Source organism: Orbicella faveolata, unplaced genomic scaffold (assembly GCF_042242905.1).
Source record: "Orbicella faveolata isolate gen_17 unplaced genomic scaffold, um_ofav_v1 contig_47, whole genome shotgun sequence".
Taxonomy (NCBI): domain Eukaryota; kingdom Metazoa; phylum Cnidaria; class Anthozoa; order Scleractinia; family Merulinidae; genus Orbicella; species Orbicella faveolata.
The window spans coordinates 10,600,833-10,627,892 of record NW_028301577.1 but is presented as its reverse complement, the minus strand read 5'-3'; the positions used below and the strand labels follow the sequence as shown (position 1 = coordinate 10,627,892).

The window sequence follows — 27,060 nt, the reverse complement described above, 5'->3', positions numbered from 1 at the left end:
GTACAGTGTGACAACCGGAGAAAATTCGACTATAATACGACTACAAGTTACAAGATTAAATGTGCAAAAATGAAACTAGCGATAGTAAACCGAGGGGGGCTTCTCCCTTATATGGGCTATAAAGGTATGTGCGGCCCCAAAGGGTATGGTTTTTCAGCCGTTTTGGTCAAAAATAGGGTATCTATTTTGGCCATTTTGATTATAAATAGGCTATTGTTTTAGCACTCTAGTCTTGAATTGGGTATGTTTCTTAGAAGAAGTTACTTTTTCATCATTATCAATAAGACCTTCAACAAAAGCCCTTCGTAACTTATGGTTAGGGTAACTGTGTCAGCCGCAACGATCATAAATAGGCTATCAAAATTTTGGCTAAGTCATAAATAGGGTAGCAAAATACGCAGATTTTGGTCATAGATAGGGTAAGGGTTTTGGAAAGGGGGTCGCATACCCCCACCCAACGTTTCTGGAAGTACCCCCCTCCCCCCCACCGTGGATAGTAATTACAACGTTCGGTATATTATATACCGTGGTGTACATGTAACTTAATATGCTTCAAAAGATTACTAAATCATTAATTCCAACTACCACTCCCCACCACTTGAACCACGGTGGGGGTATCAGTTAGCTTGTACGTCCGAGGGTTAACGGAGTGTATATTACAAAGATGAGCAGTGGAGTATTTTTTCTTTATCTTAATAAAGAAAAGATGCTCCATCTTTTCTTTATTAAAATAAAGGAAAGATAAAATAAAATAAAGAAAAGTAAAAATAAAATAAAATAAAATACAGAGCTTTCATCGAGCGAGAGGCGAAATTATTACAGCTATGGTTCGAGGATGCGCATTAGCTAATCAATTTAAAAGCTTCTCAGTAGGATATTGAAACATTATCTTATTTACAAGATCGGGAATTGGGGAGACACAGTTCTTCCACATTCAACTTCCTCTTGTAGACATAATGGCGGAAGAATAGTATCCTAAAATTGAGCTTTTTCATTATGGAGTCACCATTTGAAAAAGTTCAAAAGTTCAATTTGGGCATCACCATGTACGGGTATATTACAAACTCACAATATGAGCAGCTTTTTCACTTATTTAAATTCTTATCATGTGTCAACTCCGATATTTTCACTCTTACCTTGAAAATGAAGTTTGAAACATCGAAACCTCTGACCACTACAATCTGATTATTTCTACTGACGTTTTTCGCAAAAATGAAAAGTATATTTCATTTTCATCCTTATGCTAATATTAGAAATATATCAACCAAAATTTATACTAGCAGATGTATTAACCTTTTTTCGTCAGTGGCTTAGCATAATACGTAAATTGAAGTTTAAACAAAGTTAATGTTTTGCTTTCAAGGCGCTGCATCAATAATGGTACACCTATCGAGTAATGTTTTACATATACTGCACACGTTTACCGTTTTTAATCTGACACAAGCTAAAAAAAATACCTGGTAAAGAAATTAGAAATTCTACCAACACTATCGAAAAAGAATATTTGTTCCTTGCCTACTTGTTACATTGTTTTGTTAAAGTTTCCACGCCCGGATTGGAAGATAATTCCGAATAGTGGAGTGAATAATGAATCAGTTATTTTAAATCCTGTTTCTTTCGAAATTTCTACACTAGTTCATTTTACTTTGTAACTTTCTGCCTTTCTATACAGCTAACTATTTGAAAGACAGTTAAGCTGTCTGATCGTGTCTTTCACTGCTTGCTTCACCTCTCTGATCTTCCAACAATACAGGATCGGGTTTAGAGATGAGTTTAAGTACACTAGAGTTACTGTAGCCATCCAAGCCATGTCATATTCTATTCCAATTACAGACAACACAGCCACAATGCCCCACGGAACATAGCAGGCAAATAATGCCAGCTGTACCCACAAAATGCCAGAAACTGTCTTCTTGTATCTTGCTATGTTCAGTGGAATCCCTCCCCCGTTCGCTTGTCCTTGAGGGAAATGGTTTTGTACTTGGGCTTGTTGTTGTCGTAGTTTGAGGTGGATCCTTGTGTAACAAAAAATTGAAGTTACCAGCGAAAATGTCAAGAAGATAGTGGCTAATATGAAGGTGATATGTCTTCTCCACGTCCCGATCGATCCATGGAAAGCAGTAATTACCCAAAAACAAATTATAACTGCACGAACTCGCCTTAATGTTACTACATGTCTGTATCTCAGTCCCAGCAACAGGGCAAGAAGTCTGTCCACACTAATTGCGGTCGACGTCCAGAGAGATACTCCACACAAAATCCAACTTAAAACGTTTCCCACTTCGGAAGAGTGGTAAGCAAAGTTCTCGTTCACCTTAGACAGGAGAGAGATGGCAAAGAGTGGTTGTAGAGTAAGTCCAACGAAAAGATCAGTGACCGAGAGGCATCGAAAGAAAAGTTTAGTTGGAGGATAAATAGAAGAGACTTTATGAAGAGCCATAAGGATCAGAATATTGCCAAGAGCTGCGGTGATGGATAGAAAAATGTTCAAGGCTGAGAACAATTCAATCATGCCTGCTGGTGGTGCACTGAGTACGTAGTATACCTTGCTTGTGAAGTACCGTTTGCCATAGTGTTTAATATGACAAAAACCTTTAAAAGCTTGTAACTAATAACGGATTGACGACTTTATTCATCTGTCGCAGATGACTTATTGTTAATGGACTGTGTACTAACGTTATATAATAACCCACACTTTTTGACATTTCCGCTGGAAATGCTGCCATTTCTCAATTATTTTCACTTACCGTGAACCTACAAAGTCATGTTTGTTTTCACTGAAAGTAATAAATGCATCCAAGATTGCTCTATTATTTTAGCCGAGAGAGAGAATATAGCATCGATTAAAAAGTATCTTAAGAGCCAGTTCCTGTAAATACCGAGAATGAGTTTCTTCATATTTTGCCCAAATAACCTCTGTAGTGAGTTGTTTTCGAAAATACCATTCAAAGGTCCTGAAGCGCTTTAGTTTTTTCGAAATCGAGGAAAGTTTGAAAATCGCTCTTTTAGCTGCCTGACGCCGCCGAAAATGGCCGAAAATTGTGCATTGTCTTTTCGCTTGTACAGATCAACGCGATGATATCTACCAATATACTTTGGGTAGCTCATAGTGCACGTCTTGCTGTTTCTAAAGCATTAATTTGATTAGTAAGAGCTCCAAGTTTAATAATATTTTAGGCCGATAAAAGTACCTTCATCGAAGCTCGTGAGCGAAATGGCTAATTTTAGCTAATTTCAATACCATCAAAAGCCCACTGGTACATTGAATTTGAAGACGAAACTAAAATTTTCTGAAAGCCCATACTCTATATTATGTTGTGTGAAAGTCTCTTCCGCGGCCCGAAAAAACTAACCCGTCGAGAGACATAAACGTGTTGTATATTTTTGTAAATTCGTCATTCGCGAAACCAACATGGAACTTGGCCAGCTACCTTCATCAAGAACAAAAATAAGTGAATGGAAACCTTTTTCTTCAATAAGGATACTTGTAATCTGTTTGTTTTTTCCTTTTAGATTGACCACATGATTAACTTTTGCAAACATTTGCAGTTAAATCAAAATAGACGCTGCTTTTGGTACATTTTAATGTTATGCAAATATATTTCGATCACCGGCACGTGCAATCGCCCGAACCTGATTTTCCTTCCGCCTTCTGTATGTTTCATTTTGAAGGTTACAACTGTAGCACACATTATTCGTTCAATATCGGCAGTTTTAACTTTTGTAGAACACCCATGGCCACAACCAAACTTGACTTCAAGTAAAACAAACATTTTGAAACGTGAAGTTTGAGTAAACAATCGGTTACAATTGCATCCATCATGTTTGGCGTAAATATTCGAACACAACCATTTCATGTAAACACGTACACTTTACTTTAAAAACAACCGTCTCATCGCAGCATTTCTTGAAATCCTGGTCTAGCTGAGACCAGGTAATGCCGATAACAAAGCGCGAGCAGTTGACGAAACTTCATGATCAACTGTCGAAACGTTGTACTTGTGGAATAAGCAAGATGATTCAAGCTTTGTATTTCTTACTCGTGTGCTTGCAATTCTTATGGATACAATTGCACCTGTCTGTCACCACCAGATTTATAAATGAATCGTTCGTTTCTTTAGCTAATATAGTACATACCTCTGAGTAAAACACATACTATGACATCACTTTTCTTGGGGTGTTCCAACAGTCGTCCGCGGCCACTTACAAAACGTAAGCAGCAAGACTGATAAAACTACAGAGGCTTCTTCGTCAATCGCACTACGCTGTCCAGATTTCTTTCTTACAAAGTTTCCAGACTTCGGTTTTTTTTTTTAAATTCCAAGACTTCGCCGTTCTGTTGGCCAATCCGAATTATTGTCATGGTGTTAGCTGAGTAAGTTCTTGACTTCGTTTGGTGGTCCCAGTTCAAACCATATGGCAAATGTGGATTGCGTGACAAACGGCCACTTGCAAAGTGTCCAAAGTGGGTGAAGATGGCGGCGAGTGAAACTGTTTGCTCGTGCAAGTAACGTGGTTCGCACTGTCAGCCTAAATAAACATTTTTGGACGAAATTGAAGGATGTAGGGGGAAGGGGGTGTTGTTTAATTCTGCAAGAGGTCAGAACTCGACGAACTGACAGAGCCGTGCGCGGGTCCTGCTATCATGGCATGTCTACGTAGATTAATGGCAAGTATTACCGCGTTCACAAAAGTTGTGCAAACACCTTTCCTCTTTACCTTTAAAATACATGTTTGTCGTTCGTACTTTTTGAATAGAAATGCACCGGTGATAGGGCTGGAATACAAAAAGGACAAAGGAGGCCTAGAGGGCATCAGATCTAAGATACGCGGTGTGAGTTTACATACGTATTCACTCCTGTTGCCCTCTGCTAAACTATATGGACAATAATATGGGCGCTTTCCAAAAATCGGACACTCAGAAGAGCTAAAATTTTCCTATATTTTACCTTGAGAATTCACAATTATTGACCTAGCGAACTTCCCATCAATAATTAGGCGGTATAAAATAGTTAGGCATTATGTATTGTAGCCTTATTTTGCGCATTTCAGAGGCAAAAATAAGAGCGAATGTATGGACTGTCCGATCCACCGGGACAAAAAAGACTGTGTCTGTTGTAGAGAGAGGAGTTCACTCTGGAGAGGTGACCGTTAGTTGTCGTTCCACTGTATAGTTTATATAGGTTTAAAAAAGAACCGGTAACAGGAGTGAATATGTACGTAAATTCTCAACAAGTACCCATTTAAGACTAGTGCCTCCTAGGCCTTCTTTTTCCATCCCAGTCACGTCCCTGGTGCATTTCTACACCAAAAACCTGGAGCAATATACCTGTATTTTAAAGTTCAGTAGGAAGGGTGTGTTTTTTTATTAACGGTGATAAAGTCGAAACTTTCTACAACGGCCACTTTGGGGACAGAGGAAAGTCGCCGTTATGGAGCGGTATCAGTAGGGGTGAAATATGACACCGATATTCTCTTGGGTTTCAACATTTTTATCTTAAAAAAGGCTTAGTGTAACATGTAAATTCGTAACACGATTAAAATATATGATCAATAAGACAGAAACCAAACAGAAATAGACACCACAGACCTGCGGCATGGATCAAGTTTCGTGACCATGTCCAATAAAAAATGGGGTTTTATAGACAGCGTTCGTCAGTCGTTGATTAACTGGCCGTTGTGAAGAGGTTTTTTTGGCAGTTGGGACCTGTTTTAGTGGCTGTTGCTGTTGTCGAGAGGTGGCCGCTCTAGAGAGATTAAAATAAGAGTGACCGTCCGCCGGAGTGAAAAAAAGTGGCCGTTGCAGAGAGGTGGTCCTTTGTGGAGAGATGGTCGTGCAGGCTCGACTGTAGTTTCCATTTTTTCAACCAGACATAGAGAAAACACCCTGCCTACACGTGGCGAGCAAGGCGCAGTTTGGATTCCCTGTCCACGCCCCCCCCTGCCCCCCCCCCGGGGCGGGGGAGCTCGTCGTACCTTTTAGGGCTTAAAGATGAAGTTTTAGTAGCCCTCAGGGTATTCAGCCTCAAAAGGTCCAAAGCGGGAGCTTTTGCTATGCCTTTTAGGGTATTGAGCTGAAAAAAGTATGACGCGGGGAGATAATGTGTTATGTAAGAAATGGTATCTTTTAGAGGAGAAAAAACAGGATCTTGGTACCTCTTAGGGGATCTTAGGGGATCAAAATTTTTCAGGAGCACCCCCGTCCTTCTTATATGGGTGTGTCCCTCCCCTCGAGGTCCACGTCGCCACCTTCACTCACTTTGCAAAACGTCAGATATCGACTTGTTTGGTACAGTGGCCAATTGTCACGCAATCCACATTTGCCTAATTGTTCAAACTGGGACCACCAAACAAAGTCAAGTACTTACTCAACTAAGGCCATAACAGTTATTCGGAATGGCCAACAGAACGGCGAAGTCTTGGAATTTTAAAAGAGAGCGAAGTCTGGAAACTTTGTAAGAAAGAAATCTGGACAGCGTAGTGCGATTGACGAAGAAGCCTTTGTAGTTTTCTGTCTTGCTGCTTACGTTTTGCAATTGGCGGACGCCTGTTGGAACACTCCAGTATATGTTTTATTCATATTTTATTATGTGCCATATTAAGTGATAGGAAACGAACGATTCATCTATAAATCTGGTGGTAAAAGACAGGGGAACTGTATCCATACGAATTGCAAGCACACGGGTAAGAAATACAAAGCTTGAATCATCTTGCTTATTCCACAAGTACAACGTTTCGACAGTTGATCATGAAGTTTCGTCAACTGCTCGCGCTTTGTTATCGGCATTACCTGGTCTCAGACCAGGATTTCAAGAAATGCTGCGATGAGACGGTTGTTTTTAAAGTAAAGTGTACGTGTTTACATGAAATGGTTGTGTTCGAATATTTACGCCAAACATGATGGATGCAACTGTAATCCATTGTTTACTCAAACTTCACGTTTCAAAATGTTTTTTTTACTTGAAGTCAAGTTTGGTTGTGGCCATGGGTGTTCCACAAAAGTTAAAACTGCCGATATTGAACGAATAATGTGTGCTACAGTTGTAACCTTCAAAATGAAACATACAGAAGGCGGAAGGAAAATCAGGTTCGGGCGATATGCACGTGCCGGTGATCGAAATATATTTGCATAACATTAAAATGTACCAAAAGCAGCGTCTATTTTGATTTAACTGCAAATGTTTGCAAGAGTTAATCATGTGGTCAATCTAAAAGGAAAAAAAACAGATTACTAACTACTTAATAACCGAGAGTGAGGTCGTTACGGGAAAATCTCAAACTGAGGTCTTGCCGTATTGACCGAGCGATAGCGAGGTCAATACGGTAGGCCGAGGTTTGAGATTTTCCCGTAACGACCGAACGGTCGAGGTTATTAAGTTGTTTATTATATGGCTCACGAATTAAAGAAAAAAAAATTATTCGAGCGGAAGTCGTCAATGTACATCCGGCGATGCGCGCGTTTACCGATTCATTCATCGTCTCAAACCCAGGGCAAAACTACACAGTCAGTGAACTTCACTACTGTAATTCTTTACGGGAAAAATGATTGTCACAGCCCTCAAAAAGGTATTTTAGTATCGTGGGGCCACAACTTGATGAGGGAGTTTTTCCAACTTTTGTGGCGAAACGTCAACGCATATAGAAAAGACAGAAAGTGCTTCAAAATGGTCCAAACCAACGGTCTTTCGGTGAAAGAAAATACTAATGCTTCAGAATGCACTGCTCAGAATAACTCGATCTTCGCATTCGCTTTCGACAACATATCTTGGCCTTCTTAATTCTGGGACTTATGAATGAACTCTTCAAGCCTTGTGAGCGTCTAAAACTTCCTGCAGGTATCAGAGACACTGCTACCGACAGAAACCGCCCGATTGTTTACACCTGATGATCCTGGAAGCTGATTTTCACTTGCTTGTGTTGAAGCGAGGGAATCTATTTGATGAGAACTGAAACGGAGTTCAATATTTCGGTAATTATTGTGACTAAGATGATAACTTATAAGTTTCTTCGTGGTTTTCTGCTCAGGATACGTGACACATATGCCGATGGTGTTATTCACTTAGCGATTTTAGCTTTACTCGACACTCGGCAAACTTTGATTGTTTATCACTAGTGCTCGCCAAGGTTACCGGTAAGTCAAAAACGACTTCTATGTAAATTTTACTAAGGAAAAATCCCTAAACTTTTAGCTACTCGGAATTAAATTTACTTCTCTTACTGTTTTTAATCGGCTTTCATCCTTTCAATGCGCTTGAATTTTCCGAGCCGGGGTCTTCCTAATTTGCATAGTAGTATAGGGGGGATTAACCAAATACCATTTCGCAGAGGAAGCCTTATTTCACCTTATCGCAGCCCCCACCATCAAGACCGGCCCTCACAAGCTCGGGCCGGTTGAACCTGGGGGCTGCGAAACGGTGAAATTCGGCTCCCTCTTTGAAATAGTATTTGGTTAATCCCACCTATACTACTTACAACAAAGGAGTGACACATATTAGAAACGCGCGAGCCCGTTGTTATACCGCCGAGCCGGGATGACTCGAGCGCCAAACAAGTGCGGGTGGCTGATGCGGGGCCGGCAAGAAAGCTGCGGAAAGTGTTGTTACGGGGCGTATTGCGGGCAGCACAACTACCAGCTGAAGAAAGGAATGAAAATGCCAGAGCCTTGCATAGTTTGTGGAGTCGGTCTTCTGTGCGACTACCGTCTCTGCAAGCCCTGCGGCGGTAACGCGCTAAAACAACGTCTTATCCGCAAGCGGGAAAAAAGCGAAAAAATTTTTTGAACTTGTTTTGCTCGAGCTGAAAGAAAGAAAACAAATCAGTTAGAGAAATGAAACCTTGGGTTATAACACAAGGAACTATGGCTTCCAACAACCAAGAAAGACTGGAAGACGAACTCGCGAAAATAGACCCCGCGGTATTGCGTTATTTCGATCAACTTCTTGCAGAAAACGCGCCAGCGGTAAGAAAGGTTGTCCAGAACGTGCTGGATGAACCAATTTCTCAACAAACGCAGGCGCGTCTGCAAAAGCCACTACTTCCGAAGCCTTACCAGCCAAGAGCCCCTCCACGCCAAAGAAAGTCGAGAAAAGCGCAAGCACTTCTGAGGGAGTACGACCCCTTCCCTGCGCGGAAAATCCGAACAGTGGCAGACTACCAGAAGGAGATTCTGGATCTGTTCGATGACGCAGAGAAAGAAGGGGAAGAGAGTACAGGCCGGCGTTTCATTCGATGGCGCTTCATCAGAGGTCTGGGGAGAAACCTAACACCAGACTTTATGGCGAAGATACGCGAAAGAGTAAGCACGTCGTTCTATCTGAGGCACGTTTTCGCGTACCAGTTGCGCAACATTGAGGATGGAACGATTATTGTTTACTACGCGAACCCCAAGGGCTCACAGTGGTTTAACAAACTGGAAGACGCGGAAAAATGGCTTATCACCCAGGAAGAACTGCGTCTCCACAATGAAAGAGTTGAAAGGCCCAGCACGAAGTGGGTTTTTGAAAACTTTTTCAACGTTGACGTGAAGGTTGTGCTTGACAGGCAGCCCTTGGTGGGAACAGGGCCTTTGCCTGACTGGCTGCGCAACCTTGCCCATAGCCGGGCGATGGTATCTTTGGACGTGTATAACGACAACCTGTGCCTATGGCGGCGCCTCACTGCGCACCGAGGGGCGCGCACAGATCGTTGCACAAAAGAAGCCCGAAGACTGGCCCAGAGTTTCTACAAACTCGAAGCAATTCCACCAAACTTCAGAAAAACGTCTCTAGATGAGTTGGACAAGGTGGAGGCCCATCTGAACGAGGGCTCGCCTGTCTCATTTTGGTTCGGAATACGTGTCTACGAGCCTGAGCGTCTTCCAGACGGTGAAGTGGTATGGCATCTCAGAAGAAACCCTAACCCCAAAATCATCACAAATCTGGCGAAAACCTATGCATGCGCGCACTGCGGGCAGAGGTTCACACAATCTTGTCATCTGCAACGCCACCATCAAACCTGCAGCGCAGGAAAAACGGTAATCTTTTGCCCGGGGACAAAAGTGGAAGCCTCGCAGACAGCATTCGAGAAAGTGATGTACCCAAAAGGCTCAGCATCGAAACAAGCGATTCTGTGGCTGGAGCGGGAAGCGAAGCGACGGGGCATACACATCCACCACGCGATGTGCGGGCACGGGGGCGAGAGATGGCTTCCTCGAGAAGGCGGGAAAATGAAGTCTTCTCCTGTCGACGGGTACCACCACGAAACGAGGACGGTATTCCAATTCCACGGCTGCCCCTTCCACGGATGCCCAAAATGTTATCCTAACCGACAGGAGGTCATAGCAAACGGTAAAACAGCCGAACAACTGTACCAAGCCACCGTGAACCGTACCGCATTTCTGCAAAAGATGGGCTACAAAGTAATCGAGGCCTGGTCTTGCGAAGTTGGGCCTCTTAAGGGGGAACTCCCGAGGAAGCAAACTAAAACTTACCAGCACGAGATCTTGTACTATTTCGAGGCGTATGGCGACAAAAACTATAGGAAAGAGCCAACAGGGGCGTTAACGATAGAAAACGCGCACGTGCCGATCTCCGTGAGCGTCGGGGACACTCTTGAAAGAGAGCCCACCCACATCTGCGAAAGAAACCCCGTGGAGCTGGTCCGCAAGTTCCTGAAAGAGCTGGAGAGACGCGAGAAAAACATCCAGGACCAGGTGAGAGCGGAGTTTGTGCCAGAAGACATGCATCTGCTGACAAAAGACCAGCAGCAAAAAATTAATGAATGGTGCAACCAGGTCCCTGTCGTGGGCTTCAACTCAGGCTCGTACGACCTGAATCTGATCAAAAACCACTTCGCCAGCACTCTCGCCGAAGTATCAAAAAAAGTCAAAGTGGCCAAGAAGGGGAACAAAACCATGTTCCTGCTCACCTGGGGGGGCCCGTTTCCTCGACATCATCAACTACCTTGGCCCGGGGACGAGCTACGACAAATGGGTGAAAGCCTACGGATGCAAGGCAGTGAAATCCTGGTTCCCCTACGAATGGTTCGACACGCCCGAAAAGCTCGATTTCCCTGGGCTCCCAGAATACGAGGCCTGGTATTCGAAGCTGAAGGGCGGATACGTTCTCACGCGAAAGGAGTGGGAGGGGTGCCAGCGGCTGTTCAAAGAAAAGGGGATGCGGACCTTCGCAGACTGGCTGCGTTACTACAACAATCTTGATGTGGCTCCCGGCCTCGAGGCGCTGGAAAAGATGAAAAGCTTCTACACCGAGAGAGGAATCGACATTCTGAAAGACGGGGTGAGCCTGCCAGGGGTGAGTTTGCATTATTTGCTCCGAGGGACGATCGAGCGTGGCGCAGACCTTTACAGCCCTGGCAGAGAGGCTTACGAAATGCTCAAAGGGGCGGTTGTTGGCGGACCGAGCCTGGTTTTCACAAGACGGCACCAGGCCGGTGTGACACGGATAAGGTCGCATCAGTTCGAAGAACCGCGTCTTTGCAAAAAGATTCTCGGTTACGACGCCAGCGCTCTCTATCTCTCCACCATGCTCAGAGAAATGCCTTGCAGGAAGGAGAAGGTCGTGCACTACGACGATGACCGCCAAGCGGAAGCGGCCGAAGTTCTGATTCGCCGGTTGAAAGCCGGGGAGTGGTTCGGCTTCGCCGAAGTTCGCATAGAGATCCCGGAACGTTTGCGGCCAATGTTCGAGGAGATGTGCCCTTTCTTTTACAACAAAAGGGTTCCTGCCGAAGCTGTTCCGAAACATATGGAAGAATACTTGGCAAGAACGGGCAGAAAGCGCGGAGACGGAAAAAAGCTTGTGGGGGCGCTGTCCGCAGAACGGATGCTGGTGTACGCCCCTCTGCTGCGGTGGTACGTGAACCATGGGGCGGTTGTCACGAAGGTTTCCAGAACAATCGACTACGACGCGGGCAAGATCTTCACCTGGTTCGTGGAGCAGGTGACGGAGGCGCGCCGGACAGGAGACGTGGACAGAAGCAAGGCGCTGCTCGCCGAAGTGTTCAAACTGCTCGGAAACAGTGCTTACGGGAAACTGATCGAAGCGCTAGAGCGGGAAACGAACGTGATCTACACGAAAGACGAGAAGGTTGTCGACAGAGCGCTGCGGAGTGCATACTTCGAAGACCTCGACGAGATCGGGGAGGCCTACGAGCTGGAAAGCGCATTCCCTAAAAAGCTGATGAAACTCAGGTTTTTCCAATAATTTTTGAAAACCCCAGCAAGTTTCTTTGAAATTATCGAAATTTTCGAAACCCAAAACTTCATTTGCTTTTGGGTTTGCTTTCAACGTGCAAGCGTAACCAGCCTTCTGCAAAGACTCCATGGTATACAATGATCTTTTTTTTCTTCAACACGAAAAAAATATTCTTGCCAGAGAGCGCCGAAATTCAAAGGAACCGGAAGGCTGCGTAGCCCAGAGGGAGCGCGCCGGCGCCCACGAACGCGAGTTCACCGTTTTTCTGCTGCTCGCTTGGCTGATAGAAATCTGAGAACTTGGGCTCCTTGGGGGGCGCCATCTGTTCGTCAGGATGCGCCTGGTTGTAGAGTTTGAAGACGTAGTCGGTGTTGATGAAGTTCTGCTTGGCCTGCTCCTTTGTATGCGCGTTGGTCGCGATCCAGTCGAGAAGTTGTGTCCGGTCTCGCGTGTATTTGGCGTAAGCCGCTTGATAATCTTCGAGAGCCTTGTCGTGGCGCTTTCTTTCTTCAAGCGCAGCTTTGTCGCCGCCGCCAAGCGCCCTCGCCAGATAATTGCCGCCGATAAAAGCCGTGGCGTTCAACACGGCCCCGCCAATCATGATCGCGATGCTCGCCATTGTATATGTTGCGAAATCTATTTTTAATTGTTCTCGTATGGCGGCGGCGGGGGTTCGTAAGGAGGAGGCGAAGGGCATTTCTCCGGTAATGGGAATTCCTCAGTATCAAGATCCTCAGAATCGGAGGAGTCTTCGCGGGGGATAATCTTAACCGCCCAAACAAAATCAATGGCTTCACAGGCATAATAGATCATACTTAATGCAAAAAGTACAGCGAAGCCGTTGTGAAGGCTTTGATGGGCAAATAAGAACGCGGCATTGCGCTATAATGTTTTTTTTCTAAACGCTGGCGGGGAGGAATTTCTGGTCCTCGAGGTACTTTTTGAGCGCAATGCTGCCCGCCATGACGGCGGTGAAGTTCACGTAATTCATAAAGCTGCTGCTGGGATCGGAAGTGAAATTCTCTTTCACAACCTTTTTTGCGCCCCAGCCGATGCCCGCAGCTAATCCCGTGAGAGTTGCGGCGTCAATGACGGTCTTGACAAGCTTGTTGTCGGACATGGTGCGTTCGATATAAGAAAAGAACGAAAGTTTAAAACAAAATTAATCTGTCTTTCCCGCGTCCTTTTCTGCGCACTTGGCACACAACGCCTCTTCTTCTTCTTCTGCAACCTCGCCGTCAAATGCTGCATTCAAAAGATTGTAGGTCGTTAGAATGACCGCTTTGTTTAAGTCGTACAGCACACTCGAGATAGTAAAAAAGGTTAAGAAAGAGACGAGAAACTTTGGAGTATCAACTGTGAACATGTTGATACACTTTACACGCAAATGTTTAAAGCATTTTTCTTAATCCTCTTGGCCGTGTCGCGCGAGCAGGTTCTGGCTCGACACGCGCGGGCTCAGGCGCGGGCACCGGCGTTTTGAATTTGTCGAACGCGGGCTTGGCCATTGCCTTGAGCTCTTCACGTTTGTAATAGATCCCGAGCAGTGAAACGCCTATGCCGCCAATAGCGATCCATTGGTTGGCGCTGAGGCCGCCGCTCTTTGGGCTTTCACCTTCTGTAGTCGGAGCTGGCTCAGGGGCTGGCTCAGGGGCCTCTGTGGCGGCTTTCGCTTCCTTTTCCGCGTGATAAGCCTCGGCCGCTTTCTTCTGTTCCTCCCGGGCCAGCCGCGTTCTTTCGGCAACCATTTTTCCAGCAGCCACACGCTTTGGATTTTTTACGCGCTGCGTGGTTGCAGTCGGAGTTGTCGCTTGCTGTGTGGCATCGGCGGCAGGTGATGCCTTGGTCTCGACCTGAGGCGCGCTCTCGGATAGTTCGGTAGACATTCTGAAGCGAACCGTATATAAGCAAATGAAAAAAGTTTAATTGTTAACAATTTGTCGGCAAGCCCTCAGCAGTTGTTAACGAATACTGGCCAGTTATTCTGCAGTCGCTGAGCCGGGTACTTCATCAACACCCTCAAGCGGATAGCCGTGTTCATCACGAGAAGGGTGGCTCTTCTCCGGCAACTGTGCACTAAAATCAACATGTTTTGTGGTGATCAGCGCCGCGTTGGCCGCTGCAAGAAACCGGCCGCACTTCAAAGCAAGGTTGCCGGCCAGATTGGAGAGCTCTTTGTTCAAGATGTAGTCGTTTCTGAGCTCTTTTTGGTAAGCCTCGATGTCTTTGATTTTGACGGTCATTCCGACCACTTTGGTTGCAAGAAAAATGAAGCTGTCGATCAGGCTTTCCGTTGTCTTCGAGCCCACGTACGTCTCGTAGCGTTTGGTGAATTTCTCGACCTCTTTGTCGCTCAGGCGCTTCACCTGCTCGTGGGTAAGCTGCACTCCGATGGCCTCTTTGGCTTTGCCTGTGGACACGAGCACGGCCAGCTGCTCGCGAAGAGCGGGAATGTCAGGTCCGGGGGCGGTTGGAACAAGGCCACCTGCGGGACAAGTCGACGGCTCGGGCTCGGTTTGAAGAAGGCTTATAACGTCTGCTAACGCGGCGTCTTTTCCAGCCATTGTGCAAGGCTATATACAACTTTCATTTTTTTATTCAAATAACTTTACCCCGTACGGGTGGCGAAGCGAGAACACAAGATAAGAGAACTTTCGCTCTTTCAGCTTTGAAACCAGACCTTTGTACTCATCCGGGGAGAGTTCGCCGGCGTAGTCCTCGAAGATGGCTTTCGTGGTCCTGGCCGAGGGGGTGTAAAAGAGAACGATCGCCGCCACGTTCTCCCTGAAGGAAGATGTTATGCCGGTCCACTTCTGGGTCAGCGCCCAAACGCTGATGCCCATATGCCGGGCAGAAAAGGCGAGATTCACCAGCTCGCCAGTGCGCCCTTTCACATCTTTGGAGGCCGCGCAGTCGTCGAGGATTATGAGCGTGTTGGTGCCCACGAAAAGCCATCTCACGAGCTTCAACCACTTTTCCACGGCGTGCTGCTCGTAGACTATCACATCCATTCTTGGATCGTTTTCGCCAAGCCGGTGGTAGGTCTTGTTGTGCGTGAACGTTGGGCAGATCAGCACGATGTAATCGAACTTGCCCCGGAAAGGGCCGTAGAGCTGGTCCACCACGAACCTGGATTTGCCTGAATTGGTCGAACCCACGATGAGAGCGTTGAAGGGTATCTTGCTCGGGTCCATGTTCATATTCCCCCCTGTACATCTTCCATCTGTCTTTCCATAATGTTGAACTGGGTGTCGGCGATGACGAATACGTGGCATTTCACGTCGCCTGAGCCTTCGGCTTTCCGCTCAGTTTCCAGCTGGACCCCGTCCGTACTGTTCACAATCCGCGTGCCGCTGCCGTGCATTTCTCGGTTAACCATGGAGCGCATATCAATCACAAGCCCGAACTTATCACCGGTGTAAAACTTTGACATATCCATGTGCTTCGTTTTATTTTTTTCTTTCACAAACACGTTGCGGGCCTCTTCCCACATGTCCTTGCCTTGGATGCCGCTGTTGTAAAACATGTTGGGCGACCCGTTGACCGTGACGCTTACTTTCGTCAGATCGGGGAAGATGAATTTTTCTGAATCTCTTTGGCCAGCAGTATACGGCTCTACAAACAGGAGGAGGAGGGCTTTCAGTGACGTTCTTTGGGCGTTGACTTTGATGGTGAGCCTCGTGTCAATCTCCTTTCTGAAGGACACCTCTTTGTCATGCAACACGTGGTCGTAAAGGAACTCTTTGCCGTTGTAGTAAATGCTCCGCGCCTCGTCTGCCAGAGTCTTGCTGCGGATCATTTTGTACTCGAGCTGGATGTTTTTCAACTTGTATTTCAGCTGGGTTGTGTCGGAGCCTTTGACCACGTGTAAAGCTTCGGCAAGTTTTACTTCGAACATGAGGTCGTTGTAAAGGGCCTGGGGGTAGAAAATTCCGTGGTCGGTTAAGATCTGATGGTCAAGCCTGATCCGGTACTTTTTTCCGTATACCTCGTTCAGCTTGTCTTCAGCGTCGACGCCCGAGGTTTTCTTGTCTCCCGCGTCTGAGCGGATCTTGCACAGATCCTCGCTCTGAATCCCTTCGAGAATCCTGTTGTCGCGCTCTTCCTGCGAAAGGAAAAGGTCTTCGAAAGTTTTGTAGATGTCGTACCCAACCGTGTCTTGCAGGGTTCTTCCCGCAAACTTCACGATCAGCCTGTCAACGAGCGCCCGCGTGACGTTCTGGACGAGGAAGTTGTTGGCGTGCCCTCCAGAAAGGTCGATGTCAAAGACAAGCGCTAGCGAGCCCGGCACAAGAACCTCGTTCTCGTTCAGCTTGGGCACGTAAACGTACAGCGAATTGTCGGGGTTGGCTTCAGAGGGGTTAAAGGTGATTCGCTTGACCGCGCGCTCGGCCTTCATGGCGTGTACGGTCTTTTCGCTGTACGTTGGGCGAAGGTTCTCTGGAACAACTGACATTGTGTATAAACACCGGCGATTATTTCTAATTTGAAAAATAAAATGCCTGAAATATATTGCTATGGCGGAAGGCGGTGGCGAATTTGGTTACAAAGACCCGGACCTTGACAACCAGATTGACCACAACGATGATGATGAAGAACAAGAGGTTGACACAACCCATCCTTTTCAGCCAGGCGCGGCGTCCACTCCCTACCAACCTGGCGACCCCTACCACGGGGGCGAACAAACGGAAATGCGTACTATGCTGCACGAGTAGTCCGGCCTGCCTGACACTTCTTATGAAGAAACCCCTTTGTTTGGCGCGGAAGGTGATCAGCAAAGATCCTGGGACAGTTTAACGAAGGTTTTTCCGAATGCAAGCGCAATAAATCTAGAAACTGAATAGCGAACGGAATGTCAAAATGAAGGGCTTTGGCAAAAAACTTTATAAACTCTTCACCAAAGACAAGAGCACAGGCAGGACACGGCTAAACCCACAACTTTCAAAAGAGATCAAAGACTCTCTTGGTCCGATGGCGCAAGAAGTTATTGATAAAGATAATGAGGCCATAAGAACCGTCCGACAAAATTTGAAAGACGCTGAAAAACAATTAAAAGAGGCAGAAACGCTCGCCGCGGAAAGGGAAAAAGCCTCACAAGAGCTGCAGGAGCTTAGGCAACGAATAGAGAGAAACCAAACAAAGATTGATGCATTTCATGATGAGTATGGTTCCAATGTTGAAAGTGAAGCAGAACTGCGCAGCCTGAAGCAACTGCAAAAGAATTTACGAACAGATTTAGAAAACGCAAAAAAAGAGGTGGCCGCGCTTGAAAAACAAGCAAAAAACAAAGAAGAAGAACAAGCAAAGGTCGACAGACTTAGAGCGAGCCTCGCGGCAAAAGAAAGCGAAAGAAACAACGTCGAAGAAAGGCTCAACCAAACAAAACCGTTGGACGACCTGAAAGAGCAGGAAAGCGAGCTGCAGCGCCAAAACGAGGAAGACCAGGCGATCATCCGAGATGAGAATGCCTCGCCCTCCGAAAAAGCAGCCGCAGAAGACAGAGTGGCAGAAAGAAACGAGGAGATCGCGCGTTTGCAAACTCAGATCGCGGAAAGGGAAAGGGGGCGACCTCTTTTGGAAAGGGTCAAGGAAATCTTCAAAAAATATGTCGTGACATTGACCGCTATTCTTCTCGCCGCCGGGGTCACAATCGGAGCTGTCATCGGGGTCCTCACCAGAGGTTTGAAAGCCACCGGCAAAGCTTTGGGAAATGGCCTCAAAGATATTGCCGCGAAACTCGGTTCTCTGCTGCCCGGGCTGATTGGCTCGATCGTTAGCTTCCTGTTCAAAGCCGCCGGCCAAGTCGTCGGGTTTCTGGCCGAGCATACCTGGCTGCTCATTCTTGCCGCGGTGGCCTTTTTGTTAGAACAATTTCTTAAGAAGCGGCGTTAACTTACCGCCAAGCCATGAACAGCAACGCCGATAATCCAACTACACCGACAATTACCGCCTTTTTGTTAATTTCGTGTTGCGTTGTTTTATCTGGAGCCGTGGGCTCAATTTTTTGCGCCGTCGGCTGCGCTTGTTGAGTTTCGTGCGAAGCTGGTTCCACCCCACGCCCCGGGTCGAGGGGCTTGCCCCTCCTTGATTCGGCTGTTGCGGCTTTGTGTATCGGGTTGGACGGGTGGCTGTTGGGAGGGTTAATTTTTGACGGGCCGCCTGCCATGAGTTTGAGCCCAGCTTTTTTTGTCTCCGGGTTTACCTCGTTGTTGACCCCCAGTTTCATCCCGGAGACCGCCTGTTTCAGCTTGTTGTTGTAACCGATTGTGCTTGCGGTGTTGATTATCATTTGCGCGGGCATGAGCCAGGCCATGGGGGCTACAGCGAGATTGAGCCTGACCTTCGCTTGATCCACATCGAGCTGGTACCTTTGCACGCTAGCGGCCAAGTCGGGCTGTCTGATCGCGTCTTCCATCAACACCAGGAACTCGCTTTGGGCTTCTCTCGCCCGGCCACCAGAACCGAGAATGCTGCTGCGGACGTTGACTTGCGCGCCCAGGATGCAGTAAACGAAAGCCTCTATTGACTGGCTGATTCTCGACAAGCCCGCCTCCGTCAAACCTGATGCTGTGTTTTGCGCGAACCAGTCCGACTGGGTATCAGAAGCGGCCCCCGGCTCGATGCAATAAATCAGGTTTCCTTGAGTAGCGTTCCCGCCTTCATCGCTGAATTTGTTCCATCCCGGGTATAGGTAGTCAGTTTTCGACGCGCCGCTCGCATAGACGTAAACGCTTCCCAGACCGTGGTTTGGCCCGTGCGTGTAGCGGAAATCACTCGAGGGGTCTATGCCGAACTCGCTGCATATCCTTTTGTATGAAGCGACGTCGTAATGATTATTGTATTGGTTGAAAGGCGGGTCTCCGGGCAAAGCGCTCATGCTCTGAATTCCTCCTAGCTGGTACAAAATGCGCCTGACCGTGAAATACACGTGGAAGATATAAAAAGCTCTTATCTGCGGGGGGAGATTCATCCCGCTGTCAAAGATTTCGCGAGAAACTCCGCACCCCTGTGTCGCGCAGAAAACCGCGAAGTTGAGCTGCTGCGGCCAACATTTCATGTCAGGCCCTCCTAACCAGTGTTTTGATTCGGTTCCAGAAGTGTGCTTGAGTTTGGTTTCTTGAAATATTTCTCTGAATTTTGTTGTGAAATATTGGTCAGGCGTGACGTAGATTTGGATTGCGTCGTTGAATATTTTTTTCAAGCTTGGCGCTTTACCGTCGAAAGGTACAGCAGGGATGGGCAGGGAAACTTTTGAACCGAGCGGCGACAATTGGTAAGGAAAACCCCCGCTGTCGCCCAAACCGAGCGCTTGTTTCATTTCCACGCTCCAATATTTTCTGTCTGAACCGAAGACGCTTTGAAACGAGCCTTCGCTTTCTTTGAAAAACACCTCGGCGGTTACATTTTTTTTTTCGGTCGATCATTATTTGTGAAATGAACCTGCTTTTGTCCGCTTTTGGAAAGCGGTTTAAAAAGTTTGTCCACGCCTTTTTCTTCGCGGCATCTTCTTTTTTCAAAAACTTGGGATCATCGAACCCGGTATCTTGACGGATATCATTCCACATATTCGCCATATTATTTGAACACAATTTTATTTGTTGAATATAAAAATGGTTGTTCTCACCATTGTCACGCAACAGAACGGGCAGACTATCTATTTCGAAGACCCGCTCCCAGAAGCAAGCTATGTCAGACTTTTGAGTTGTTCTTTTTTCAACTCGTGGCATAATATGAGTCGTGTTGGCAGAATATTTTTTAAAGGAACTAATGACGTGATTGCATCATTACCTCAAGGGCATTACAATGTCGAAAGCATCGCAAAAGAACTGAAATCCAGTTTTGAATATTATAAGAAGACAGAAAAATTGGCTATAGAAACGAATAACCCCAATTCTGTTCTTAAAATTACAAACCGGGATACATCATTAACACCGAAAGAAATTTCGGTTGATTATGGTTTGGCCAATTTTCTTGGAATCGGGAGAAATTTAAGGAAAGAAGAATATGTCAAAAAGCTTGACAGCCCGAGTTGCTACTTTATCCACTGCGATCTCGTTGACTCAACAAAGAACTTTTTGAATGGAAAGAAGTCAGACCTTCTTGCCAAGGTTGACGTCAGAGGAAAGCCTTATGAAAAAGTCAGCTATAACATGGACTCATCGCAAAATGCTTTCCGTGACGCTTCTACAGACAAGTTTATAAATAGCATCACCATTAGAGTGAAAGATGAAAATGGCGAACTGTTTGATTTCAAAGGCCTGCCGCTTCTTTTTGAATTAGAGTTAAATTAAATTTCTATTTACGCGATGTCTTCGGCGAATCTGTTGCCACCAAGCGCGCCGCCTGCCGACCCTCTATATCCGGTGGTGGCGGAGTCTTCTCAAAATTTCCGCTTGCAGAAGGTCAACGAGATTTCCAACACTTTGGGCGGTGAGGTCCACCGCTATCGCCTCGTTGCAAAAAAATACAAACGCGCGAGAAAGTTCGTTAATTGGGGCGCTGCAGGCTCCAGCGTTCTCTCGGCAGCGTTTTCCAGCGCGAGTTTTGGCTCCGCTCTGTCTGTGGTTGGCCTGCCGGCTGCTGTTCCTCTTGGCGGCGCTGGTGGATGCTTCGCTCTCGTTTCGTCGGGGCTGATAATCGCCAGCAAAAAGCTAGACTCGAAGATCAAGAAGCATCAAGAGATCACCACGCTCGCCGTTGCCAAGCGGGACACCGTCAACAGACTGCTATCCAACGCTTTAAACAACAACGAGGTGTCTTCCCACGAGTTCGACACAATCCTTTCCGAGTTTCAACAATACAACTTTCTGAAAGATCAGGTCCGAGCAAGGATGCTTCGCCAACCGTCGACGAGAGGGCTTACCGAGGTTGATTTCAAGAAAATGGAGAATGACATCCGCGGCAGAGTTGAAGCGGAAATGATAAAAAAATAACGAACCCTCTCGCTTCGAACTGACTTTTAGAAACAGACGGTTTTGTTTGCATGTAATAAGAACATGATTGCCTGCTTCCATTTGGTTGCGTTTCTTGTGTATGAATATTTCACGCCTGAGTGGCAAAAAGAGGCTCGCGATATTACGCGCGAAGTCGTTGCAACGATGGTTGAGGCGGGTGAGGTTTTTTAATAATAACGCTCCCTGCCAAAAAGGAACCACTCGTGCCAATCGTAACCGTTCCACGAACATATTTCCAAAAAATTCACGTAATCGAGGTCGGCTTCTATGAGATGTTTTGGATCCTTCGGCGGCATAACCGAGGCGTTATGAACAGTTCCCTCATTTTCGAAACAGGGAAAACAACAACCCTCGAAATAACAGTTAGCATAATTAAAACAAATTACCATTCGCACAATTCGCTGCTTGAATTCGCAGAACGGAAGTTTTAAGATACTATCGTGAACCTTGCCCCACCCCATTTCCTTTTTTTCCTTAATTTTTATCGTGATGTACTCCTTCAGAATCATCTCGCGAAGCTCTGGAAGGAGGCTTTGAATTGCCTCGGAAAGTCCGCAGCTTTCTGTCCGGCCCCGCATCAGCCACCCGCACTTGTTTGGCGCTCGAGTCATCCCGGCTCGGGCGGTATAACAACGGGCTTGCGCGTTTCTAATATGTGTCACTCCTTTGTTGTAAGTAGTATAGGGGGGATTAACCAAATACTATTTCAAAGAGGGAGCCGAATTTCACCGTTTCGCAGCCCCCAGGTTCAACCGGCCCGAGCTTGTGAGGGCCGGTCTTGATGGTGGGGGCTGCGATAAGGTGAAATAAGGCTCCCTCTGCGAAATGGTATTTGGTTAATCCCCCCTATACTACTTGCATAATCCGTAATCGGCCCGTGGGCATTACGGCTGCATAATGACCGCTCAGATCTCGCTCTTAGCCAATCAGAGCGCGCGTTATATCGGCCACAAGCCAAAGTCATGTAATAAAATTATCCTTATTGAAGAAAAAGGTTTCCATCCGCTTATTTTTGTTCTTGATGAAGGTAGCTGGCCAAGTTCCATGTTGGTTTCGCGAATGACGAATTTACAAAAATATACAACACGTTTATGTCTCTCGACGGGTTAGTTTTTTCGGGCCGCGGAAGAGACTTTCACACAACATAATATAGAGTATGGGCTTTCAGAAAATTTTAGTTTCGACTTCAAATTCAATGTACCAGTGGGCTTTTGATGGTATTGAAATTAGCTAAAATTAGCCATTTCGCTCACGAGCTTCGATGAAGGTACTTTTATCGGCCTAAAATATTATTAAACTTGGAGCTTTTACTAATCAAATTAATGCTTTAGAAACAGCAAGACATGCACTATGAGCTACCCAAAGTATATTGGTAGATATCATCGCGTTGATCTGTACGAGCGAAAAGAAAATGCACAATTTTCGGCCATTTTCGGCGGCGTCAGGCAGCTAAAAGAGCGATTTTCAAACTTTCCTCGATTTCGAAAAAACTAAAGCGCTTCAGGACCTTTGAGTGGTATTTTCGAAAACAACCCACTACAGAGGTTATTTGAGCAAAATATGAAGAAATCGAAAATTTCGCGACTGTCATCTCGTTCTTGGCATTTGCAGGAACTGATTCTTAATACACAGTTTTTTGAGAAGAACAGGAGCACCTTACGCTGTGACATATTTAGGGCTGCAGATCCTCTTCATCTTGATAATTGAAAATAAAGATATTTTTCTCATATTCCCAATAATACCTCTGTTTGATTATTGAAATATTCTTTTCAGTTACTTTTGTTTGAACTGTAGTTGATAAATTTATTGAGTAGGCTAAGAGCTGCTTATATAAATCAGCTTCATTCTATCTTTTCTGAGAGCGCAAAAAACTTTATAAGTATTGGCTTGCATGAGAGCCACTGAACAACACGAAGCAGATACGAAAGGTAAACTACTTTCTACCACGAGGTTAACAACAACTAACTGAATCTAGGGTGCCCGGATGTGTGTGGCATGCTTCCTTTCCGAGGAGGCCTGAATACAAATGACGGGCCACAGTACATTTTTAAACAAGGCTATCCCCACAAAATTTACACAAGTCACAAATTTACACATGCCACTCAGACGTCTAAGACTAAATCACTAGTTACAGGTATCCATTTAACTGATTTTCACCAGGGGAATTAATAAGCGCTCAATCACTGGCCCCGCGGGAAACAGTGAATTTTGTTTCCCCGAAACCATCAATGCGAACATCGAGGTCGAGGGGAAACAAAACTCACTGTTTCCCGCGGGGCCAGCACGGTCATTAAGTGTTTTGTTATACCTCCCAACTCAAAAATGTGCCGCGGTTTCAAGAACCACGTCCCGATCACGTGCGAGTCGAAAGTTCAAGTTGATGTTTCCCTAAGGAGTTAGTGAGTTTTGTTCGCCATAGGGTGTTAAAGAGTTTTGACCCACGACATGTGACACGTACCTCTCCAATCGGAGAACGTATTTGAGTTGGGAGGTATAACAACAGAATTGATCGTCTGAAAGGTTAACAGCCTTTTCAGGGCATGCACACAGCACCTTCGGAGGAAGTCAAAACTTGTTACAGTGAAAGTTAATTTTTTCAATATATTTTGGGATGAACATTGCGTCATTTCAAAATAAAGTCCCCTTAAGTTCTAATACCAACCAGTTGCATTAGAAAAGACGCTTTCGAATGAAATACATTATTGCGCCAAGTTCAAATACCAAGCAGATTACGAAAAACCTTTTCGACTAAATAATTTTTTTACTAAGTTCACATGATCATTAAAGTTGTGTGTTTTGAAGATGAGCCTCGGCCGAGTCTGGTTATTTGTGCTTTTCAGCGTAGCCGCTCTCCATAGGTTTGTTGTCTTGTCGCCTTTGTTGTGTCCTGTTGTGCTCAGTGTTGTGTTGCAGACGGAGCGTTATAACTCCACTGTGGTTCTTTGCCCTCTGTACTCCTCTTTTGTCCCCTTGTGTATGTTTTGGGCATTCCTATTTGTTGAAGAACCTTGGCTGTAAGCATTGGAAGCAGCCCGCGAAGGACGGGCTTTCCCTATACGGGAAGCAACAATTTGTATCCCTACCACTCATTTAAAATGTTTGGGTGTCTCTACGCTGATCGATACACACTATTGACAGATACAGTTAAGTTGCCTGATAATATATTTCACTGCTTGTCTCACTTCTCTGATCTTCCAACAATACAGGATCGGGTTTAGAGATGAGTTTAAGTAGATCAGAGTCTCCGCAGCTATCCAAGCCTCGCCATTTTCTATTCCGATTACAAATAGCAGAGCCAGAATGCCCCAAGGAATATAGCAAGCAACTAATGCCAACTGCACCCACAAAATGCTAGACACTGTCTTTTTGTATCTTGCTATATTCAGAGGCATCTCTCCACTGTTTGATGTTGGTTCCCGGGAAACATTGTTTTGCACTTGGACTTGTTGTCGTCGTAGTTTGAGGTGGATCTTCGTGTAACTAATAATTGAAGTTACCAGAGAAAGTATTATGACAACAGAGCCTTCCTTTAGGGCAATATCTCTTCTCCACATCCGGGTCGATCCAGCAACAGCGCCAATTAACCAAAAACAAATTACAGCTACACGAACTCGCTTTAATGTTACGACATGTCTGTATCTCAGTCCCAACAACAGGGCGAGCAGTCTGTCCACACTAATTGCGGTCGACGTCAACACGGATACTGCACACAAAATCCAACTCGAAGCTCGAGAAACTTCGTACATATAATACAAAACGTCTTGTTTCACCTCTGTTATACGAGACAGCAGGAAGATTGCAAAGAGTGGTTGCACAATAAGTCCAACGCATAGATCAGTGACCGCCAAAGATTGAAACAATAGTTTCGTCGGAGGATGAATAGAAGAGACTTTATGAAGAGCAACAAGGATAAGAGCATTTCCCAGAGATGCAGTGATTGATAGAAAAATGTTCAAAGCTGAAAAAAATTCATCTACACCGGCTGGTGACGCCAGGACTACTTGGACCAGTTTGCTTGTCAAGTTTCTATCACCAGTTATGTTTGCCATGATCGTTATAGATGGTGGGGAAATTATGCTTGCTGTGAAGTGCTTTGTGTTGTTGGGCTTGCATTTGACCTGTACATGAATTATTAATTTTTGATAATAAGCATTTGACATTTAGGAGGCTGTCCGTGTAAGAACCGACTACTCGATTTTCGGCCGAAAACAGAATTTCTTCAAATTTTCTGTGTGAGACAGTTAGTCCATATGATAAACAAAAATAGCAATAATTTGGCTTTAAGTGCTATTTTTCAATATTTCTGGCGACGATTTCCGAATACGGTCCAAAACAGTAAAAACCGGTTGTTTCGAGTCAAATTTAGGCGTTGCGCTGAAGGAGCTGAAAAACTATGCTTTTACTCAAATACAATAAAACTTACATATAATTTTATTTCATGTTTTTTCTTTCGATTAACGGTAAAATATTTAAAATCGGGCCCAAGAAAAAGTAATTATGATTTTTTGAAAATGCCCCACAGAAAGCCTTCGCAAAATTTTAACGGGCATGCTGCTAGTTGAAGGAGTGTTTCTCAAAAGTATAATGTGATCTGGAGCCCTGACCAATACCCATGTTTAGTACTAGGCTAGTGTACCGGGAACAGGAAAAAAAACTTTGGGCACGAACCTTTTGGAACTACAGGAGTACGATCAACATTGCCAATATTCAGACGCGAAAGATTGCTTGACACAGTTTTGCACCGATTATTTTTCCTAAGTTTCCCACATAAATTCTTATGTTTCCAGCATAAAATAATATTACCTTGAAGCAAATATTCTCCAAACGTACTCTTTGTTCGGAATAACGCATGAATAGCCTTGAATTCACCAAAGATTCCTCCAAAATTGGGAATTTATAAGATAACTGCTGCGGCGTGAGTTGCCTTGAGTTTCGCCTAGACACAATTGCTGAAATTGGGTCATCACAGGCCTTGGACTATACAGAAATTCCATATTAAACATATTCAACAAAGAAAACTGTTTGTCATATGATTATTGCCAAGAAAAAAAAATAATAGTGTACCGCGAATGTACCTCAGATGTACAGATAAGAAGATGTCGATTTCAGTCGGCAAACACGCTGAAATGTCAAAGCTAGTTTGGCAGCTCACCTTATCCACTTTTTGTTTATTTTGCATTGCGCGTTTTAAAAAAGCAATACCAATCCTGGGTACTTGAGAAATAAATTATTTTGCTGTTTATATTTGATTTTAGAAATGGCTTAGAAGCTTTGCCTTTTTTATTCAACAGTTTTTTTGTTTTTTTTCGTGTTGCTATTTTTGCGTAGCCCTTTGTGGTAAAATTAAATTATGCAAATAGCAGAAGTCTGACGTCAAAGGCGTTTTACTCAGTTTACCTAAGAAATAACGAATTTATTTTTTGCGCTTTGCGTCGTTTTTGCTGTTTGCAATGGCAGGATCGTGTTCCTTCTCAGCAGTTACAAGTAGCACGTGCGGAAGTAGTCGTGGATTTACAGAATGGGTAGTCCTAAACAGTTGTGACGGCGATATCAGTTGGCATCTACAAAATCACCACCTGTCAAGGGAAAATGTTTGTGAGAAGGATCTAATCCTGACAGGTTAAAAATGTGACGGTTTGTCCGGCTCATCGTTTTACCCTGGGAAAGTACTGGCAAGCCCCTAAGACCTGCCAGTATCCAAAACATCATGGCAAGAAAACGGCGGTGACTGGAACACGTAATTAATTTCAAGCTAGCCAGGGAAATTAAAAACATCTTTGGAGAAGCTACACCCGTTGGTTCGCGTAAGTTTTAACTTTGAAGATTTTATTTTGTAACCACTGCATATTGTTTACATTTGAACGCCCCAACGGTAATACAGACTTCATATTCCCATGAGTCATTTCACGAGT

The 27,060-nt window shown here is 45.2% G+C and overlaps 7 protein-coding genes across 7 annotated transcripts; 1 reads left to right on the top strand and 6 right to left on the bottom strand.

Annotated features, from left to right (window-relative positions):
- Window positions 1-1,180: 1,180 nt before the first annotated feature.
- LOC149097104 (melanocortin receptor 4-like) lies at window positions 1,181-2,861 on the bottom strand. The gene has a single exon (XM_089279757.1). It carries the CDS (start codon window positions 2,510-2,512, stop codon window positions 1,673-1,675), a length of 840 nt encoding a protein of 279 aa, XP_089135883.1. The 5' UTR covers window positions 2,513-2,861; the 3' UTR covers window positions 1,181-1,672.
- Window positions 2,862-12,387: 9,526 nt separating this feature from the next.
- On the bottom strand, window positions 12,388-12,806 carry LOC149097103 (uncharacterized). Its single transcript, XM_089279671.1, has one exon. The coding sequence runs from the start codon at window positions 12,793-12,795 to the stop codon at window positions 12,388-12,390; it is 408 nt and encodes a 135-aa protein (XP_089135797.1). The 5' UTR covers window positions 12,796-12,806.
- Window positions 12,807-14,102: 1,296 nt separating this feature from the next.
- Window positions 14,103-14,806, bottom strand: LOC149097102 (uncharacterized). The gene has a single exon (XM_089280367.1). It carries the CDS (start codon window positions 14,756-14,758, stop codon window positions 14,174-14,176), a length of 585 nt encoding a protein of 194 aa, XP_089136493.1. The 5' UTR covers window positions 14,759-14,806; the 3' UTR covers window positions 14,103-14,173.
- A 584-nt stretch (window positions 14,807-15,390) lies between these two features.
- LOC149097101 (uncharacterized) lies at window positions 15,391-16,650 on the bottom strand. The gene has a single exon (XM_089279830.1). The coding sequence runs from the start codon at window positions 16,648-16,650 to the stop codon at window positions 15,391-15,393; it is 1,260 nt and encodes a 419-aa protein (XP_089135956.1).
- Window positions 16,651-17,054: 404 nt separating this feature from the next.
- Window positions 17,055-18,086, top strand: LOC149097100 (uncharacterized). Its single transcript, XM_089279829.1, has one exon. The coding sequence runs from the start codon at window positions 17,055-17,057 to the stop codon at window positions 18,084-18,086; it is 1,032 nt and encodes a 343-aa protein (XP_089135955.1).
- A 1-nt stretch (window position 18,087) lies between these two features.
- Window positions 18,088-19,527, bottom strand: LOC149097099 (uncharacterized). The gene has a single exon (XM_089280608.1). It carries the CDS (start codon window positions 19,510-19,512, stop codon window positions 18,088-18,090), a length of 1,425 nt encoding a protein of 474 aa, XP_089136734.1. The 5' UTR covers window positions 19,513-19,527.
- Window positions 19,528-23,752: 4,225 nt separating this feature from the next.
- Window positions 23,753-25,462, bottom strand: LOC149097098 (adenosine receptor A1-like). Its single transcript, XM_089280360.1, has one exon. It carries the CDS (start codon window positions 25,306-25,308, stop codon window positions 24,277-24,279), a length of 1,032 nt encoding a protein of 343 aa, XP_089136486.1. The 5' UTR covers window positions 25,309-25,462; the 3' UTR covers window positions 23,753-24,276.
- Window positions 25,463-27,060: the final 1,598 nt, after the last annotated feature.

What these genes read in the sequence shown, in the direction of transcription:
- LOC149097103 (XM_089279671.1), bottom strand. Translation starts at nt 12,795, where the DNA reads ATGATTGGCGGGGCCGTGTTGAACGCCACGGCTTTTATCGGCGGCAAT.
- LOC149097102 (XM_089280367.1), bottom strand. Translation starts at nt 14,758, where the DNA reads ATGGCTGGAAAAGACGCCGCGTTAGCAGACGTTATAAGCCTTCTTCAA.
- LOC149097101 (XM_089279830.1), bottom strand. Translation starts at nt 16,650, where the DNA reads ATGTCAGTTGTTCCAGAGAACCTTCGCCCAACGTACAGCGAAAAGACC.
- LOC149097100 (XM_089279829.1), top strand. Translation starts at nt 17,055, where the DNA reads ATGAAGGGCTTTGGCAAAAAACTTTATAAACTCTTCACCAAAGACAAG.
- LOC149097104 (XM_089279757.1), bottom strand. Translation starts at nt 2,512, where the DNA reads ATGATTGAATTGTTCTCAGCCTTGAACATTTTTCTATCCATCACCGCA.
- LOC149097098 (XM_089280360.1), bottom strand. Translation starts at nt 25,308, where the DNA reads ATGTCAAATGCTTATTATCAAAAATTAATAATTCATGTACAGGTCAAA.
- LOC149097099 (XM_089280608.1), bottom strand. Translation starts at nt 19,512, where the DNA reads ATGAAACAAGCGCTCGGTTTGGGCGACAGCGGGGGTTTTCCTTACCAA.